This window comes from Alligator sinensis, unplaced genomic scaffold, assembly GCF_000455745.1.
Source record: "Alligator sinensis unplaced genomic scaffold, ASM45574v1 scaffold705_1, whole genome shotgun sequence".
In the NCBI taxonomy this organism is placed as follows: Eukaryota; Metazoa; Chordata; order Crocodylia; family Alligatoridae; genus Alligator; species Alligator sinensis.
In genome coordinates, this window is record NW_005842663.1 from 33,654 (window position 1) to 51,810 (window position 18,157).

The 18,157-nt window shown below is 47.8% G+C and overlaps 1 protein-coding gene across 1 annotated transcript in view; it reads right to left on the reverse strand.

Moving 5' to 3' along the window:
• The window catches only part of LOC102382758 (protein FAM83C-like), a gene marked incomplete at its 3' end in the record, with an annotated part of 28,384 nt that extends 11,637 nt beyond the window's left edge, over window positions 1-16,747 (reverse strand). The window contains exons 1-2 of the mRNA XM_025215717.1: window positions 15,917-16,747; window positions 10,075-10,242 (exon numbers count right to left, since the gene is read on the reverse strand). Coding sequence (XP_025071502.1) covers window positions 10,075-10,242; window positions 15,917-16,459 — 711 coding nt within the window. The remainder of the gene's footprint in view (window positions 1-10,074; window positions 10,243-15,916) is intronic.
• Window positions 16,748-18,157: the final 1,410 nt, after the last annotated feature.

An 18,157-nucleotide genomic window follows, 5' to 3' on the forward strand; every position in this document is an offset into this window, starting at 1 on the left:
CTCCCTGCCCCTGAGGCAGGGGGCTGGACTTGATGATCTTCAAGGTCCCTCCAGCCCTAATGTCTATGAAATCTATGACTTCCCATCCCCAGCCCGATCTAGTGCGGGGGATGGGAACTCAGCTCAGCTGGGCTGACTTCCCATTCCCAGCCCAATCGTAGGGCTGGGGAGGGGAACTGAGCGATCAGGCTCAGTTCCTTTCCCCAGCCCAATCGCAGTGCTTGGGAGGCAAACTGAGCCTGGGCTCAGTTCCCTTCCCCTGCACTGTGATCGGCTTCCTGCAGCCCAGCAGAGGGAGACGGGGAAAGCCAGGGCTGCAGCGCAGTCCTGGCTCTCCTGTGAAGCCAGCAGTAAGGTGCTGGGAGACAAAACTCGAAACGTTTTGAAACTTTCGAAACATTTCAACTAGCCTTGTTTTGTTTCAAGGCTGTTTTGAAGCCCTTCGTTTCAATTCTATTTCACTGTTTTGAGCTAAAGTGAGTCGAAACAGTGTTGAATCAAAACAGCTGGCAAAATTTCGCACAGCCCTGCTATACACTACTTATTATTAGATACACTATTTAACTATTATTCTATTACTAAATAACACTACTACTATTGCTCCTACTGGTGGGCGTGGATTCTTGATGCTTTCCTTATTCATCCTTTTCGATTTCTGATCTCAAAAGCATTCTGCAGGGAGGAGAAGAAAGAAGAAGAGGATGGAGTTTTGGACTACAGTCCAAACACCACCCTCTTGATACTCTTCCCCCCCCCCCCCCCCCCCCCCCCCAAGGTCAGTGGGACATTTCTGATATTACCTATATATCACCCAGGATGCTGCATATCTCGGGGGCGGGTCTGCCATTCAGTGTCTACCTGCACTATTCATCATGTTGCTGGAATGGCAATGTCAATTATAAGAAACAGGAAGGTTACCTCCGAAATATTAAAGTGTTAAGAAGAGGTGCCACACTCCAAACACAGTTGCAAACTTACCATTCTGGTGATGTTGCTGTGCTCCGCAATTTGGAACACCGTGATGGGTGCGGCGGGTGGGAGGCATGTGGGGGGAGTACATACAGGACCTCTGATGGTGGTATGAGTATGACCACTAGCAGAGGGTAGTAAACAACAGTAATTGGCAATATGGATTGCTTCTCCATTTCTTTCTTTCTGTATTAAGTATTCCGTATTAAGTATTCTGTGTTCTTTATGTATTAAGTGCTAGGGTAACTAATAGAGATGCCCTGTGCCTGCCTGCAGTCAGCTGTGGGAGCAGGGGGAGGGAGGGAGGGATGAGCAGGAGCCAAAAATTAAATAAATAAATAAATAAATAAATAAATAATAACAGCAGCAAATAACAGTGGCACCTACTGGCCAAGGGCCTGAACTACATAAATAGCACAACACCACCGGGTGGCAAAAGAAAGTAATTGCAAGTCTTTGAGTCACGTGGTGTTTACACACCACGAATCCATAGATACAACGATATAATCAGCAGTGATGCAAACTAAACTATGTCCGAGCACTTTTACTTTAACGCGCCAAAAAGACTTTTAGACAGTCAGGAAATCCTGCCTGTGCAAATAGAAATGCAGTTGCAGCAACGTAAATGGTAAATCTCGCGGTGTGTACAAAGGCCCCAAAAGGCCTCCGATAATAATTTTGGACTCTCATGTTTCACCAGTGGTGGAAATCAGGAACACCAGCTGCTCCACCAAAGTAGGATACAAGCAGGTGTGGTGTGGTGTCACAACATCCCCAGCAATACTGAACACCCTCTCTTAAAACAATGGTCGGTGGACAGGACAGGTGTTGCCGGGCAACCAAAGCCAGATCCTGCCACATCTGGCTCCGGTTTGCCCAGTAGGCCAAGGGGTTACAGTCAAGTGGCTCCACATCCTCAGCAAGATAGGTAGCCACTGAAAACTCAGCGCTACCTGCCCGAGGCTGGGGTCTGGTGCATTTGGACCCCAGCATTGAAGCCATGCATATGGCCCACATTGGCAGTGGCTGGCGTGGAGTAGACTGGCCAGTGTTCGTGGTGGTGCTGGGATTGCCGGCACGGGAAAGTGGATCCCCCTCTTCCACATCGCCTGGTCTCTGCACTTTGGCCTCCCTGACTTTGTTCACCAGCACTTGCGTCCAGTGATCAAGGGTTTTGGGGCTGCTAGTGCACATGCTCCCCTTCACCCTCGGGTCACAAATGCCCACCAACATGTGGACCATACTGGATCGCAAGGGATCCAGCTGTCGCCTGATGCCCACCTTCAGCCACCTCACCAGTACCTGCAACGTTTGGTGACAGCGGCCTGCCCCAGCCAGGAACATCGATCCCCTGGAACTTCTCCATTTGGTTCTCCAGTTCCCTCACTAGGGGAATCACCTGGCTGAGGAGGGCATTGCCAGCACTAAAGGTCTTGGTGGCCTCGAGGAAGGGTTTGAGGACCACCAATATCTGGGAGATGGTACCCCACTCAGCTCTGTTCAGAGGGCTGCTGATCCCAATCTCCCCAAGCCAGGCCATCTCATGGATGGTCTTCTGTTGCTCCACCAGCCTTTGGAGCATCAGATATGTGGAGTTCCACCAAGTCTCCACATCCTGTATGATTTTCTGTTGTGGGGTGCCCAGCTCTGCCTGTTTCCCCCAGAGCATCTTTCCCCCCTTGATGCTGAGGTGGAAGTAGCCCGCCACCTTTCTGCATTTCAAAAATCAGCTGGCTTGTAGCAGTACTGGTGGCGGCACCGTCACCAGCAGGCTTGTCCCCCTCCAAGGCATCCCTCACTATTAGGTGCAGCCTGTGTGCCACACAGCAGATGTCAACAAAGTTGGCATCACGAACAGCCTTCACCATATTGGCCCTGTTGTCGGTGACCGTGAACCCATGGGTGAGCTCGGCCTGCCCAACGAGCCACCCCTGCACCATGTGGTTCATGGCCCCCATAATTTCCCTTGCCATGTGGGACTCATCCAGCACCTTGGCTTGCAGTAGAGCCCACCAACGGCCTAACTGATTGCACCAGTGCCCTGTGAGGGAGAGGTAGTTGTGATCACCACCCCAGCTGCTCCAGATGTCAGAGGTGAAGTGCAAGGCTACCTGTGGCCCTGCCTTGCGCAGCTCCTCCCTCAAGTACTCCCTGCATGCCTCATACAGGGAGGGCACCACCGTCCTGCTAAAGGTGGTGTGTGCGGGCACTTCGTAAAATGGGGCCAGAAGTAATACGAACTGCCTGAACCCTGGCCACTCAACTAGGGAGAAGGGCTGGCTATTCAGAGCAAGCATCTCCCCAATGCTCTGGGTGATCTCACTCACCTTGGGAACGTGCTTCCCTTTCTGTTCACCTTTCCCCCACTGTTCCAGGGTGGCCTGTCTCTGTTTTGGGGGCAAGGGGGCTTTGGAGCAAGTGGGGGACTTCCCTTTCAGCACACTCACACTGGTGTCAGGCTGAGCAGGAAGAAGGGCATAGGGGTGCTGCCTACTCAGATGCAGCAGCATCGCCATGGTAGAAAAGTGTCTCACGTCCTTGCCATGGCTCATGTGCCTTCGGCAGAGCTGGCCGATGGCAAACCTGAGATCATCTGGCAGCTCATAATTATCCCACACTACACTACTCCCCCACTTCTGGGTTGAGGGTGAGGATCCTGCCTTATCTCACGCCTCAGCAGGCTGAGGCTCAACAGCAGGAGGAGCTGCCTCAGCTGAGTCACTTGCCTCCATAATCTCAGTCTCCTCCAAGGTGCTGCTTTCCAGAGGAGACTTGGGTCTACAGGGAAACGAGGGGTGTGGAGCACAAACTCTTTTTCCCCTTCAGTCCCCAGAATTGCTTGAGCCAGCGCACTCAGCATCCCTGGTTCCAGCTCCTCCTCTGTCAGTGGGAGGCTCATGCTGAGAGATGAAATTGGGGTGGAGGAGACAGTGATTTCACTGCTGGTACCTACTTCTGGACTGAGTGGAGGTGGTGCAGGTGCAGGGACATCAGGTGCAGACACTGCTTCCACCTCCTGGTTTCCACTGGCAGCACTGATGTCATGGCTGCTTGGGAAGAGACTGCATCTGTGTTTGGGGGGTGGGAGGGGGGACTTGCAGCTCTAGCTCTCCCCCTAACCCCTCTCCCTCCCCTGCCAGACAACCTAGCACCTGCCTTTCCAGCATGCTTCATATTGACCTTTCCTGTGCTGCAAAAGGGTGTGTGTGTGTGTGTGTGTGTGTGTGTGTGTGTGTGTGTGTGTGTGTGTGTGTGTGTGCGCGCGCGTCCGTCTCTAAAGAGAGAGAGATCACATTCTGCACAGTTTCTCCAACGCCTGCTAGAAGTGTTATCTACAGTGTGTTTATTTAGAGAAAGATTGTTCCCATATGTTTCATCCTTGTGAACAGTTTGTAAATAAAATAACAGGAAAGCATCATATTACAGAATGCTCATCTTGCTTGAGGCTGATAAGGACAATAAGTAGGCTGAATTGCCACTATTTTGATCGTGGTAGAGCAGGCAAGTCCAACTACTGAGTATAGTAAGCAAAATGAAATGCTTCAGTTTGAGGGTTCCTTTCTCACACAGTTCCTGAGAGGGAACAAGCTAGCAAAAGGCACAGCGTCCCTCCAGAGGCTTTTATGCTGTTTCTAGTCCCACCCCACAGACGTTGTCATTGGGAAGGCAGCCAGAGACAAATCCTTCTCACTGGCCACCTACACATGTCAGTCTTCCCACCCACCCAGCCCGCTCCCTCTCCCCCCCTCCCACTCTCCCTCCCTCCCCTCTTCCCCTCCCTCTTCTAACTTTCAGTTAAGCTGTCCGAAACATCTGAAGTGCTTCAGATGCTCTGAACTGCTTTGGACAACTTAACTGAGTCCGTGCTTTGATCTGGGCATGCCGCTTTGGACGCCAAAGTATCCGAAGCAGCCCCGGATCCAAAGCATGATCTGAAGCCTCGCACAGCCCTAGTGGTCACTGTAAGAGGGGTCACTACTCAAAGTCACTCCCTACGCATGTAATGGTTTGGGCTCTCTGGAGCTTGCATAGCTTGAGGATTACAGCCAATGTCTGTAGTAGGGTTCTTTTTCTCTAGCTTATCCATCTGATCTCTCCTGCCATGACTTGGTGTAAGACAGAAAAAAGGAGGGAGGCTAGCTATCCTACCTGGCTGTTATCCTTTATTCTAGATAAAATGTTTCTGATTTTTGCTTGCAGCTTTTGTCCTCTTTTAATTGACTCATTAAGCTGGGTACTACTGGCTGTGTATGGTCATATTACTCCTTACTTATCATAAATATGGATCTCAGAGAGCTACAGGACTCTGAGCATCTGTTTTCACAAACACTCTTGCCTGCAGTACCCTCGCTCATGGTTTGGTATCTTTTTCTGGTTACAGGCTCAGCATTGGAACAATCAACTGTTTCCTGATCACGTTGGTCGTTTCTTTTGGCTTCTTTTCTTTAGGTAAGTAGGGAGACTCCTCTGAGTCTCAAAGGGAGAAAGCACCTTGCTCTCATCCCTTTACCCTTCTGGGGTGCTGTTTCCTGCTCTTCTTTAGTTTAAATGTTTTCCTCCCAGAGTTCCCTCCATGTCACTCTCTCTCTCTTGCTCTCTCTCCTCTTCTTCTGGTAGCTGCAGGGCGCAGTTTTTGAGTATTCCCTGTCCCGTGCCCAGCCAACCAGAACTGACAGGAACTAATAAATTGGGGCATCCCTGTTCTCCGTGTGTCCCACTCTCCTGCTCCTGTAAGGTTATCTAGTAAGTACTCATGCTTGGGGAACCCGCCTCAGCACTTTTTACGTTCTTCGGGGTTTCTTATTTTCTCCCCCAAGCTGGCAGTGCGATCTTCGCTGCCACAGCCACTCTTTGCTTTATAACATTTTTTATTATATTTACTTGATTCTAAGACAAGGTTTTTTCCCCCAGGTAACACGGGGAAAAAAATCCATTGTCTTAGAATAGCGTATGTGGGCAGTGAAGGGGCAAGTATCTGCTATTGCTCAGGCTGTAGCCCGGGGCGGGCAAGATACGCCTCACAGGCTGGATCTGACCTGTCAGGCCCACAGCGGCCCCTCTGAAAGACAATTATCTCCAGCCTGTGGCTTTCCCTCTGCCCTCCATGCAGTAGGTACCACCAGCAGCAGCAACTCTGGCTCTGGTTGCTAGGCAATCAATCCCCACCCCATCCTGGCCTGCCCCACACTGCCCCACCCAAGAGTTGGGAGGAGCTGGCTGCCACCAACTCCGGTAGCATCACAACCTCAACCAAGTGGCAGCTCATTTCAAGGTATACCACCATGCCCTCAAAGTAGAGAAGAGAGGGTGGAGGAAGAAAAAGGAGAGGAATCCCAACCTGTGGCCTACTCTCCCCTGTGGAAAGATCTACAACTTCTGTAGACAGATCTGTGGCTCAAGGATTGGACTATTAAATCACCTCAAGACCCGTCAGTGTGCTGTGGTCGAGACCATCCTCAAATCAATAGACTGTTGATGACTCCTGTTAATTCAATTCAGTATGCCATTGGCTTTTCTGGCAGCAAGAGCACACTGTCTGCTCATTTCCAGTTTCTGGGCTACTGTAATCCCCAGGTCCTTTTCTGAAGTACTGCAGCATAGCCAGTTACTCCCCAGTCTGTATTCATACAATTATTGTATCACTGGTGCAGGACTTTGCACTTGTCCTTGTTGAATTTCACCTGGTTGACTGTGGACCATTTTTCTACTGTATCCAGGTCAATGTGGATCCCAGCCCTACCTTCCAAAGTGTCTGAAACTCCACCTACTTCCACCACTCATTTGCTAAATGTGCACTCAATCCCCTCATCCAAATCATTAATGAAGAGGTTAAACAATACTGGACCCAGGACAAACTGCTGAACAACCCCATTGGATACCTCTCAACTAGACATTGCGCCATTGAGGACTACTCATTGAGCACAATATTTAACAAGTTATGTACCCACCTGTTGGAAACACATTTGTAGTAACTGCAGTCTCGTGGTATACAAACTAGTCATGCCAGTGCAGATGTCTTTCCTGACATGCTGCTGCAGATTTCTGGCCTATATGGTCCATCATTGTTATCACTCTCCCTCTATTGGTCCAATCTCTGCCACTAAAGAATTCCTGAGCATGGGGAGGGCTGGAAGAATCATGCCCAATACAGCAAGTCTCCCTGATGCCCAAACACTCTGGGAATTTAACTAGGTCACAGTATACAGTCCTGAATTGAACTGTAACTTCAAACTAACTGCTAACTCTGGTTCCTAATAGGCCTGTGCGAATCAGCAAGTATTTGCTTCGGATTTGGATTCAGCTGATTTGGAGGGACAGTGATTCGATTTGGGGATTTGAATCACTGTCCCAATTTGATTCAGCCAAGTCAGATTCAGAGATTCGGCTCTGATTTGGACATTTAGCCATAGACTGTAATGGGGAATCACTAAAATACCTATAACTGTCATTTTTTTGCAGATTTAGATGAAACCTGCAGGGTGGGTAGCCCCTTCTGAGGGCATGAAGCCTGCCAAGTTTCAAGGAGATAGGTGCAGGGGTTTCTGTGAAAGTGCACCTCAAACTGTTGAAAGCAAAACTCGTATCACGTGTGTGCTAAGACAGAGCAGGATGAGAACGGCAGGGATGGTAGCCCCTCATGTGAGCATGAGGCCTGCCAGGTTTTAGGCAAAGTGGTGCAGGGGTTTATGTGAAAGTGCACCTCAAGGTTCTGAAAGCAAATAAAAAAAGCAAATAGGTGCGGAGTGAGGGGGGTGGCACTCACTCCATCTGCACCTGGAGCTTGGGGAACCCCAGCAGCAGGAGGTTCACCTTCAGGAACACCAGCTGCTCCACCAAACCAGGATCCAAGGTGCAGTGGGGTGTCGCAACATCCCCAACAGTGCTGAACACCCTCTCACAAGTTGAAATGAATGGATAGGGATAAAAAATAGGGATTGTAGGCAAGGGTAAGTAGGAAATGATTGGATACAACTTACAAGAAGAGAAACTAGCTACAAAGAGAATAGCTAGCAAGCCAGAGCCTTTCAGACACTGCTGCTCCAAGAGAGAAACAGCTCACAAAAGGCACAGATCGCTTCAGACACAGCTTTATATGTTGTTTCTACATCCCTCCCCCAGAGCACTGTGATTGGAAGGGAACTCAGAGAAAGATCACGGTCACTGGCCAGCTACAGATCTCAATATCAAAGCAGTTTTTCCTCCCGTCTCAGCCTTTTCCATATATGGAAGATCACCCTATCCCCCTCCCCCTTCTCAGTTTCTGTTTGCTGCAAGCTGTCCAAATCTCTCTGAATCAATTCGGAGGCTTCTGATTTGATTCAGACCTTTTAATGGGTCTCCCAATTCAATTCAGATTCAGAGATTTGGCTGCCGAATCAGGCCAAATCTCCTCCAAATCAAATTGGCTACCAAAACTTCGCACAGCCCTAGTTCCTAACCATTGGCTTACATGCTACCTGATTTCCCACAGCTAGACTGGGAAGGAAGGCCAAAGCTTCTGCATCAGGATATAAAGTAAACCCACAACTTCCCTTCCCAGCCCAGAATCCAAGAGCATGGGGGCCATCTAAACAAGATATTAGGTTTAAGTCTGTGATTAAGTTTCTTAAAGTGAATCTGTATGTCTGTATGTTTCCCTGGTGCCACTGGAGTGCTGCTCTCAAGCATGTCCCACCCACCTGTTCCCATTCTGCATGTGCCAGTGAAGCCAGTGAAGTTGGTGCTCTTAAGCATACAGGACACAAAGTTCTAAAGAGCAGTAGCCAGGGGTGCCTTTGGAGCAATTTTGCTGCTTCAGTGTTGGGTCTGACCTGTGCAGAACAGGAACATGTAAATAAAGTATGCTCAAGAACAGTGTCCCTGTCAGTACTAGGGTATTACAACAGATATACCCTTAAAAGAGAAGGTACCAGACAGACAGAAGGAAGGAGGAAAGAAGCCCCCATGAAACGCGAAGCAAAGGATGTCTTTAACCTGCCTCTGTTGCCAGTCCCTGGCAAGCCCACCTGATTGATCTTCCAGTAGCATTTCTGTCCCATCTACTGTGGCCTTCTCCCTTCTCTGGTATAAAATGATAGTGGGATCAGAAGAAGATAGGGCATGGAACCGGAAGATGACTCCTGAGTCAATGAGTCCAGTCCACTGCTATCACAGGCAACAACGTTATAAAATCCTTTTCATAAACTTATATCACTCCATCATAAATCTAGTTAGGTTTCATGCTGCCACTACTTTAATGGGAGGCTGTCCTAGAACCTCACTGCTGTCATGATTTGGAACCTACTTATACATTTGCAGCTTATTCATGGCCAACACCATCCTTCTGCCAACACCATCCTTTAGCTTAGCTACTGTATTTACTTGATTGCAAGATGAGGTTTTTTTCTCCATTCAGCATAAAGAAAAAGATATTTCATCTTGTATTTGAGTATGGCTCAGGGCAACTAGCTGCTGCAACTGAGGCTGAGGCGCTGGCTCAGGCCAAGGGAAACCACATGGTATTTGGGTCAGGGAGAGGGACAAGCGCAGGGGAGACTGTACAATGCAGTGGGGAGCTCAGGGGAGATTGCGCAGCAGCAGAGGAACTCTTGTGTCCCAGCTCCAGCCCTGATCTGAGACTGGGGCTGGAGCTGCTGCCACTGCTGCTGTCTGGCCAGGACCAGAGCCACCACATGGCTCCATGCCCCAGGCCAGAGCCAGAGGCAGAGCCAGAGCTGTCACATAGAATAAATAGCAGCGAGGAGAGGGGGTAAGTGGAGTGGGGGCAAGTGGGGAGAAAGGGGCAGGCATCCTGCTGCTGCTTTCCCTACCACAGCAGTTGGCATGGGGGAGGGGGGGTGAATTTAAGATGTTAAATACATATTTGTTATAATCTTCTATGTATGGAATCTAATTATTGTGGAGTCATCTTACATTCAAATTCATCTTGGATTTGGGGAAATACAGTAGCTTTGTCTTGAGGACAATAGAATTCTCTGCTTCCCCCTCCCCCAGAGGTGGGCAGAAGGGAGTGGGTGGCTACAGTACCCCTGTGGAGATGGGAGCAGAGGATGCATTATTTAGGTCAATTTATCACAGCAACTAAAGCAATGGTTACAAACTTACTGGGAAATGTTCGCTAGTGAGAGCCATCTTACTGCACATTTCCACAAAATATTTCAAGTATTTTTCATCAAGGATCAAGTAAACAGGGATGTGTCGTCTGTTGGAAGCTTCTAACAGGTCACATAGTATCTCCATGTCTGTGAAGATATCCATCACGATTGCGATCACCTGGCCAAGAGGAGAAAAAGAGAGGGTTTTAATGAAATAGCACTCCTGAGAACAATGTTAAGTAGGTAAGTTCCCACCCACCAAAGGAAGGAATTAAAAGCCCAGGGGGCTGGATGCCACAAAACGCACACGCTTCTTGTAGTTATCAATGGAACACCAGGCCAGAGTTTCTAATGCACTTGTTTGTTCACAAAAGAGTGTCAGGAGGCTGAGAGCCTCACACAGAGCTTCAGACTACTGCATACCATGGGCCAGAGTCTAGACCAACTATTAGGCATCTAAATGAGATTCTATTTCACCCTGTTTAAATCCCTGAAAATTGATCCAGTGACTATTAACTACTGGTGTAATGCAGCTGTGAAAAAAAATGAAAGCAATTCTGGGATATATTAGGTTATGTATATTTAGTCCAAAAAGATTAACTTAAACTGAAGCAAATGTGAAGAATGGTCATGAAGATGGTTAACAGAACAGAGACTTTTTCTTCTGAAAGAAAATTAAAGGTGCTTGGCTTATTAACTTAAACAGACTGGTTTTTAGGGCTGTGCGAGGCTTCGGACAGAGCTTCGGATCCAGAGAAGCTTCAGATGTTTGGGGTCCGAAGCAGCATGTCCGGATCGAAGCGCTGGCTTCGTTAGGCTTTCCAAAGTGCTTCAGAGCCACCTTGGAGGTCCGGCCATAGGGCATAATGGGGAAACAATAAAATATCTATATATATATAGCCCACGTTCTAGGCCTCCATTACCCAAAGAGAGGTTGAAACTGCATTTCCTGCTTTCAGTTTCTGCCATTTGATTTTTGTAATAGCTTGCTTTGCTCTGCAATTCACCTGTGTCTGCAGCTGCATTTTCACAATAAGTGGTTTGTGCGCTCTGGTAAGGCACTCTCTGGAAATAACCCTACAATTTCTAACTTTTTTCAGTTCATTGTGAGAGAACATGAAAGCCAACACCCAACGCTTCTGAGAAAGGTAAAAAAAACCCCAAAAACCATGATGTAGCAGCAGGAGGGGGAAAAATTCCTTCCAAGCCTCATGGCAACCAGCAAAGCCCAGAAGTATGGGAAATGCCCATAGTAGAGCATAGGCAGGCACAGTTCCTCCTAGATCAGTAGTGCTCAACCTTTTTGCCCAGATGAGCAGTGTCTTGTCCGATTGTGGGCTGGATGGTATTTTCGATCTGGCACCTGGGGCTGTTGCAGCTCCACCATCCAGCCAACCATTCCCAGTGGGGAAAAGGGACTTCACCCAGCCTCCCAGGGCGGGGGAGGGGGGGAAAGGGTAGGACAAGACTTGTCCCCACATGGCGGGGGAGTGGGGGAAGTATGGACCAACTCCAGCCCAACCCTGCATGGATAAGGGGACTGTGGCCCAGCCTTGTGGGGGGAGATGGGGCATGGCCTAGTCCCGACACTGCTCTGCAAGAGGAAGGGGGCACAGCCTGGCTCCAACTGGGTGCACAGGGTTTGGGATTTGGGAATTTGGCAGGAGGGAGAGTGGCCATATTAATGGCCACCCCATTTCCCTGCCACCAAATTTCCTGACCTGTGGAGAGTCCTGTGGGTCAGGTGCAATAGTTCCATGGGCTGCATTTGGCCCACGGGCTGGAGGTTGAGATCCTCTGTTCTAGATCATCACTGTCCAATGCTTGTCCAACTTCTTCCTTGAACACGCCCAATAATGGAGATTTCACAACTCTCCTAGGCAGTCTATTCTACTGCCTTGCTGTTCTAACAGGGAATAAGTTTTTCCTAATGTCCTATCTAAACTTACTTTGCTGCAACTTGAAGCCACTGGCCTTCATCCTGCTCTCTGCAGCAAAAGAGAAAAGGTGTTCTTCCTCTTCTTTATGGCAACCCATCAGATATTTGAAGGCTGCCATTATGTCCCCTCTTTGGTACCTTTTCTGCAAGCTGAACATGCCTATTTCCTTCAACCTTGCTTTGTCTAACTTGCCTTCCAAGCCCTTTAACATTTTTGTCACTTGCCTCTGGACCCTCCCTAACTTTTCCATGCCCTTTTTATGTCCTTCATGTCCTTCCCCATGTATTTTTAACAATAGAGAACTTTGAATCAGTGCAGAGGGTTGGATCAGATGACTCTTGAGGCTCCATCCCAAACCTATAATTCTATTTTAAAAGGGAAAATCCTTATTTATGCCAGTCATTTAAAGCCCACAAGGTACACTGGGAAGCTGCTGATAAAAGGCTTTGGCATCACTGTTCCAGTTCACTGCCAGCTACTGTGCTACTTTCTCCTTGATCTGCTCATTCACAGAGATCAATACTTCAAAGTCTGCCAAATGCTCGCAGATTCCAGCCACATCTGTGACAAGTAATATTTTTCCTCAGGCTTTATTATTAAAGGTTTTCTCCCCACATAGCTACTCATAGACTGTGATCAAGTCACCCCTTAACTGGTGGTGAGATACCCAAGAGTTAGCAATTGCAGTGCTGAGTTCCCCCTAAATTCCCCTTGTAAATCTAGCCCTCAGCACTGCAGTACATGACTGATGTAGGAGCCTAAGGACCTAGGCACAAAAACAAATTACCAGGCAGTAATGCAGACTCTCCAGGGTATTTGCCTATATATACATTCTTCAAGTCAAGGGTACTCCCAAGTTACAGTCCATTGAGCTAGTGTGAGTGAGGCCAGCTTCTGTAGCCAACAGCAACCATGGGAGCATGGGAGCATATAGCTTCTGCCACCTCATCTCCCCAGCTTAGCGAGCAAGAACCCATTTACAGTTGGGTCTACTGATGAGGGTAAGAGTCCAGAGTATGGCTTAAACTACATCTCCATATTTGGCAACCTCAACTACACTGCCCAGACTCCCTAGCATACCTATTCTTATCCCTCAGTAAATGAAAACCAACTGTGGCAACTCAGTGAAAAAAGGGGTAACATTCATGCATCCCTGGGCTGAGGGTCTGCACTGAAAAGCTACCTGATCTAGCCACGTTACCATGGTGCTCCACACTAGCCCATTTACTCTACAATTCAGGGAATGCCTATTGGATTTGGCCTATCACAAAAGATGATTGGGCACAAGACTCTTCCTACAAGCCTGTCCTAAATCCTATTTAACCATATTGTCTAGCAGTTCTTAGACACTCTGCCTGAATTGGAACAGGGACTCTGGTGGCATGCAACTGTAGGGGCTGCGCGTACATGGCAGGGAGCACTGGTGATAAGAGATGGCCCAGCTGGGCTGTACTTCTCACCCCTACATGCAGCGCTGGTCAGAACCATGCACTGCCAGGCACCAGCGCCCCCACTCACTGCTGCACCATGGTAGGAGGTGGGGGGGTCCCCACCCTCTCTCACATCCCACAAATGCCACACACCCACACACTGACCCCACAACCCCCCACATACACACACCCCCAATATACCCTAAGGCTCCCCACACACACCGCCACACCCCCTCACAATCCCCCCCACACACATACCTCACCACACACCCCCATGCACACATACACACCCCCAACCACAATATACAAGACTAAGAATTTATTTTTGAATTATTATACAATCACCTCTATATACAGTACGTAAACACAAATTGTGGCATAAATACTTTTTGTAATAAAATTAAAATATGTCACAGGTGTTTGACTTTTACTGTATGTTTTGGGTTTTTTCTGATTCTAAGATGGCAACCCCCGCCCCCCAAAGGAGTATTTCTGGGGGGCAAGGGAAGGACATCTGGTGGCAAAGGTTAGGGGTTAGGGGCAGGACTTCCAGTTCCAAGATGGCAACCAGTGTGCAGGGTCAAAGGCTACCAATTTAGCCCTTGAAAGCTCACCAAACCTTGTTAAGCAGCCGCCCAGCTGAAACAATTGCCTGTCCCTGAATTAGCAGGTATATTACTCTGGAGCCTGGCTCCTTACAGTCCATGCCCTGCAGCCTGCAGTCCACCACACTGCAGGCTTCACTCTGCACTCAGTAACAGCAGTTATGGGCCTGTGTTACAAGCCTACATTCTTAAAGGTACTTTCACATTGAAATGGGAGCTAGGCACCTAAATGCTTTTAAAAATTTAGCTCCAAAATGTCTAAGATATTTTTAAAAAATGAGGCTCAGACATCTAATTCAGTTAGGCCCCAGAGCACTGAAAGGAGCAGCAACTAAATACTTTCAAAAATCTGCCAAAGTTTTTAGATGACAGAGAGGGAACAGTATGAGCATCTAAAAATTCTCAAACTGTGTAACAGAGCTGGCTCATGACACTTGTTTCTGGGTTTCCAAACACTCAAATGTTCTGAATGTTCTTGAGCATGAGCTTGCTTTTGTTAAGACATGTAATACTGCCCTTGCTCTTAGCTCAGGAAACTGTTACTGTACAAAGAACTGTTAGTGTAATGTTAGAAACTGGCACACCAGCAAATGATCTTTCCAGACTCTTAATTCAGTAAAAACCAGAACAAAGGAGCCATTTCTACAGGACACCACTCTCCTGCCTATAGGACCTTGTCTACAAACTACTTCACTTCAGAGCACCCTTTAAAATTCTTCCTAAGATGTTTCTCACACAGGCAGAAGTGCCAGCACTTCATCACAAGCACATTCACAGGGACTCAAAGGGCAGAATGATCACCAGCAGATCACCAAAGTGTAGCTTCAGTAACTCTGAGTTGCCCAGCTATTATGCAGGAGTGATTCTATCACCCTTCTGAGGAGGGAGGAGTAAGTAGAAGGGGGAAGTGTCTGCGCAACTCTGGAGGGTGATGCTATTCATAGAATGGGGGGAACTTATGCAGCTAAAGGAGGATAATAGAATCACTCCTACATAATAACTGGGTACCTTAGAGTTGGTCACAAGCACCCTTTGGTCATGTATTATGCAAAACAAAATTCTGCCCAAAGTCGTTAAGGCAAAGGGAATGTTTGTGGTAAGGTAATCTGTCCCGAAGAGCACAACTAGACAATCTTAAGTAATAAAAGCAAGGCTTTCTATCCTATGGAGATTCAACAGTATAACCTCTGGGCCTTAAGAGTCCTTGGGGTAAAATAAGAGGTAACCTCACAGATTAATGCCAAGGGGATAAATAACCCAATGCCATGTGCTTCCTGTCCATATACAGGACAGGCCCTGACCCTATTAACTCCCTGCCCATTAGCTGGAGAAGCCCTGATCCCACATTCCTCTGGTCCACAAGCTGAATAGTTTTGATTCCACATATTGCTACCCATGGGCTGGGTAGCCCTGACCCCCACTCCCTCCCTACTCCACTTATGAACTGAATAAGCCCTGATCACATATGCCCCCACCCATGGGCTGGACAACCCCTGAAAAAGCATGGCCCCTGCCCATGGGGTAGATGAGCCCTGAAGCAGCAAGCCCTCTGTCAAACAGAAATCATGTTCTCTGGTGTTCTGCATTATACACATTAAATAAAGATGGACCTTGACAAAGAGGGCTCGAAATTTGTGTTCAGATTGCAAAACCACAAATGGAGATCAATAAAATGCAGGATGCATAAGAGCACAGCAAGGATATAGGGGTGTCAACTTCACAGCAATCACAGCACCCCAGCTGCATAGACAATAATAAGATTGTGACCTGTGGAGATAGTAACAATAGCTCTGATAGCCCATGGACTGTATCCTGCCTTCTCTGGCTGCCTTATTCCCTTGTAGGACCCTTTAAAATCTGATGAGTTCTGTACATACCGTTTTTGCCCTGCTTATCAGGGACCGGAGTAAATCCTTGATGCTGTAAGCCTTGTTCCTCTGGAAGTACACACTGGCTTGAGTTTCGTTTGACCTTGTAGTGAATGACAGCATTGGCCAGCCCAGCTCAAGCTCTGGCGGGTGCACATCAGACATGAGTGGGAAGTAGGTGCCAGAAGTTAGTTCAGAAAAGAGGGAGGCCAAGTCACTGGTGTCCCCCTCTTTGGACCCTACTTCACAACTTTTGCTTGCATTTGCTTCTGGGATGCTTTGGCATTTATATTGGCTTATGTACTCCATGTCTAGGGTGGAGAGAAATGGTAGCTCCCGTTCCTCAGCAATGGCTTGTAGATAGCCAGTCTTTCCCTCCTCCAAAAAAGCATCTGTAGCAAGTCTGGCAGTCTCACTGTGCTGCAGCACTGTGTTGCTACTGGGCTCCCTCCACCATGGCTTCTTCAGCTCCTCCAGCCTCCTCTTCAGTGGCCCAGATGATCCCATCCTCTGGAAGCAAGACCCTGCCTCTGCAGCTGGATAACTGAACATGACTAAAGCTCCTGGTACTGAGTCAAGCTGCTTGTTGGTCTCCCTCTGATTTGCTGGCTGGTGATGGCTTTCCTCAGTTCTTTCCCAAATGATTCCTGTAGGTTGTCAGATCTGGGGCACAAACTGCCTTCCCTGAATCAGAATTAGTTGTCTTTAACTGCTTCACGCTCCAGGAGAAGAGCTGGTCTTCTGCAGTCCTGGCTCTCAGGTCTGTTAAATGAAACAAACTGTGATTCTTAGCATCTGCTTGTCCTTTCCATGCAGAGATTTGAATGATAGACTGTTGAGTTCTCCTGTGCAGCAGCTGATTCGAACTTCCCTGATCTGATGCCCAGGTCAGGCCTCCACCCTCACCCCTCTGCCAAGTAGGTGGAACCTGTTGGATCAGTTTCTGTGGTCAAAGTGAAAATATAGATGTTGAAACTTGTTCCAAGCCAAACATACTTCTCAGTGATAATTATAATCAGTTGCAATCATCCCAAGCAGTGAAAGACACAGCTAATCTGAAAACATGGGGAAAAGCTGCTGTTCATTCTTGTCATAGTGTCTACCTTAGGCACCACCGGATTTCTGGAACAGCATATACATGTGGGCCAGAGATTCTAGGTGGAATAGATTAGAATCTGATTTCAAATCACTGTAGGTCTGTCATGAATTTACTGCTCCAAAAGGGCATCTACATGGACTTAGGCGTGAGTCTGTTCCACATGTTCGTATCTTGGAAATCTATGACTGCCTCTACTTTTGTAACACATGCTTATCTGACCACTATGACTGAATCAAAAAAAGCAGCTGAGAAGCAAAACCCACCTGTTGAATTAACTGTTTTTCACCTCTGTGGGTGTCTGGGACTGGTGCCCCACTTCCCATCCCTACTTCTGCTACTGATAGGTGGAACAGAATCAGACCTCAGCTTATATCCCTCAAACTTGTGGGTAGCAGAATCTAAGGGGTCTGAGAATGTACATTTTTTATGCAGGAGTTGAATAATACTGTCTATATTGTGAGTATCCTTAGAATTTGGCAAGCAATAGTGTAACTGAAAGCATGGTGACTACAGCCATAACCCTGGGCACTGCCATTGTGAGAGGGTGCAAAAGCAGTCACTGCCACAGTAGTGGCCGACTGTGCCACTGAAATCAGCATGGCAGAGCCAATGCTGCCAGGTATGCTGGTGACTACTCCAGGTGCAGACCTGCCTTGCTATGCCTCTGTTCGCAAATACAATTGTGATGCCTTGATTGTAGTTGGAAAAGGCTCTTTTATATGTCACAGCCACTCTGCTACCTAACAGAATGTGTCACTGCTACATGAACACCACTTTGCTCCTGAAGAAAAGTTGTGTGTGATACAGCTGGTTCTCAGTAGTTAGGAGTACCTATGACTACTCTTGCTTCATGCATACACTGCCAAAAAGGAAAGTAAATAGCTCAGATTTGTACTGCATATGGGGAGTGATAGCAAAAGCCCTATGTATGCATATGTATATTGGATTATAGTACTACTGGTCACTTTTGGCATTGATTATATTTAAATATTTCCATTTACCAATCTCAAAGCACTTTCTAGTGGTGAGAAAAGTGTTGTTACAGGTGGGGTTAAGCTATACTGAGACTGCTCAGTTTATCTTCTGGCCTTCACTGATAATATTTGTTAGAGGGTGTTTCTGTCCAAAAGAAATGCAAATGCTAAGCTGCA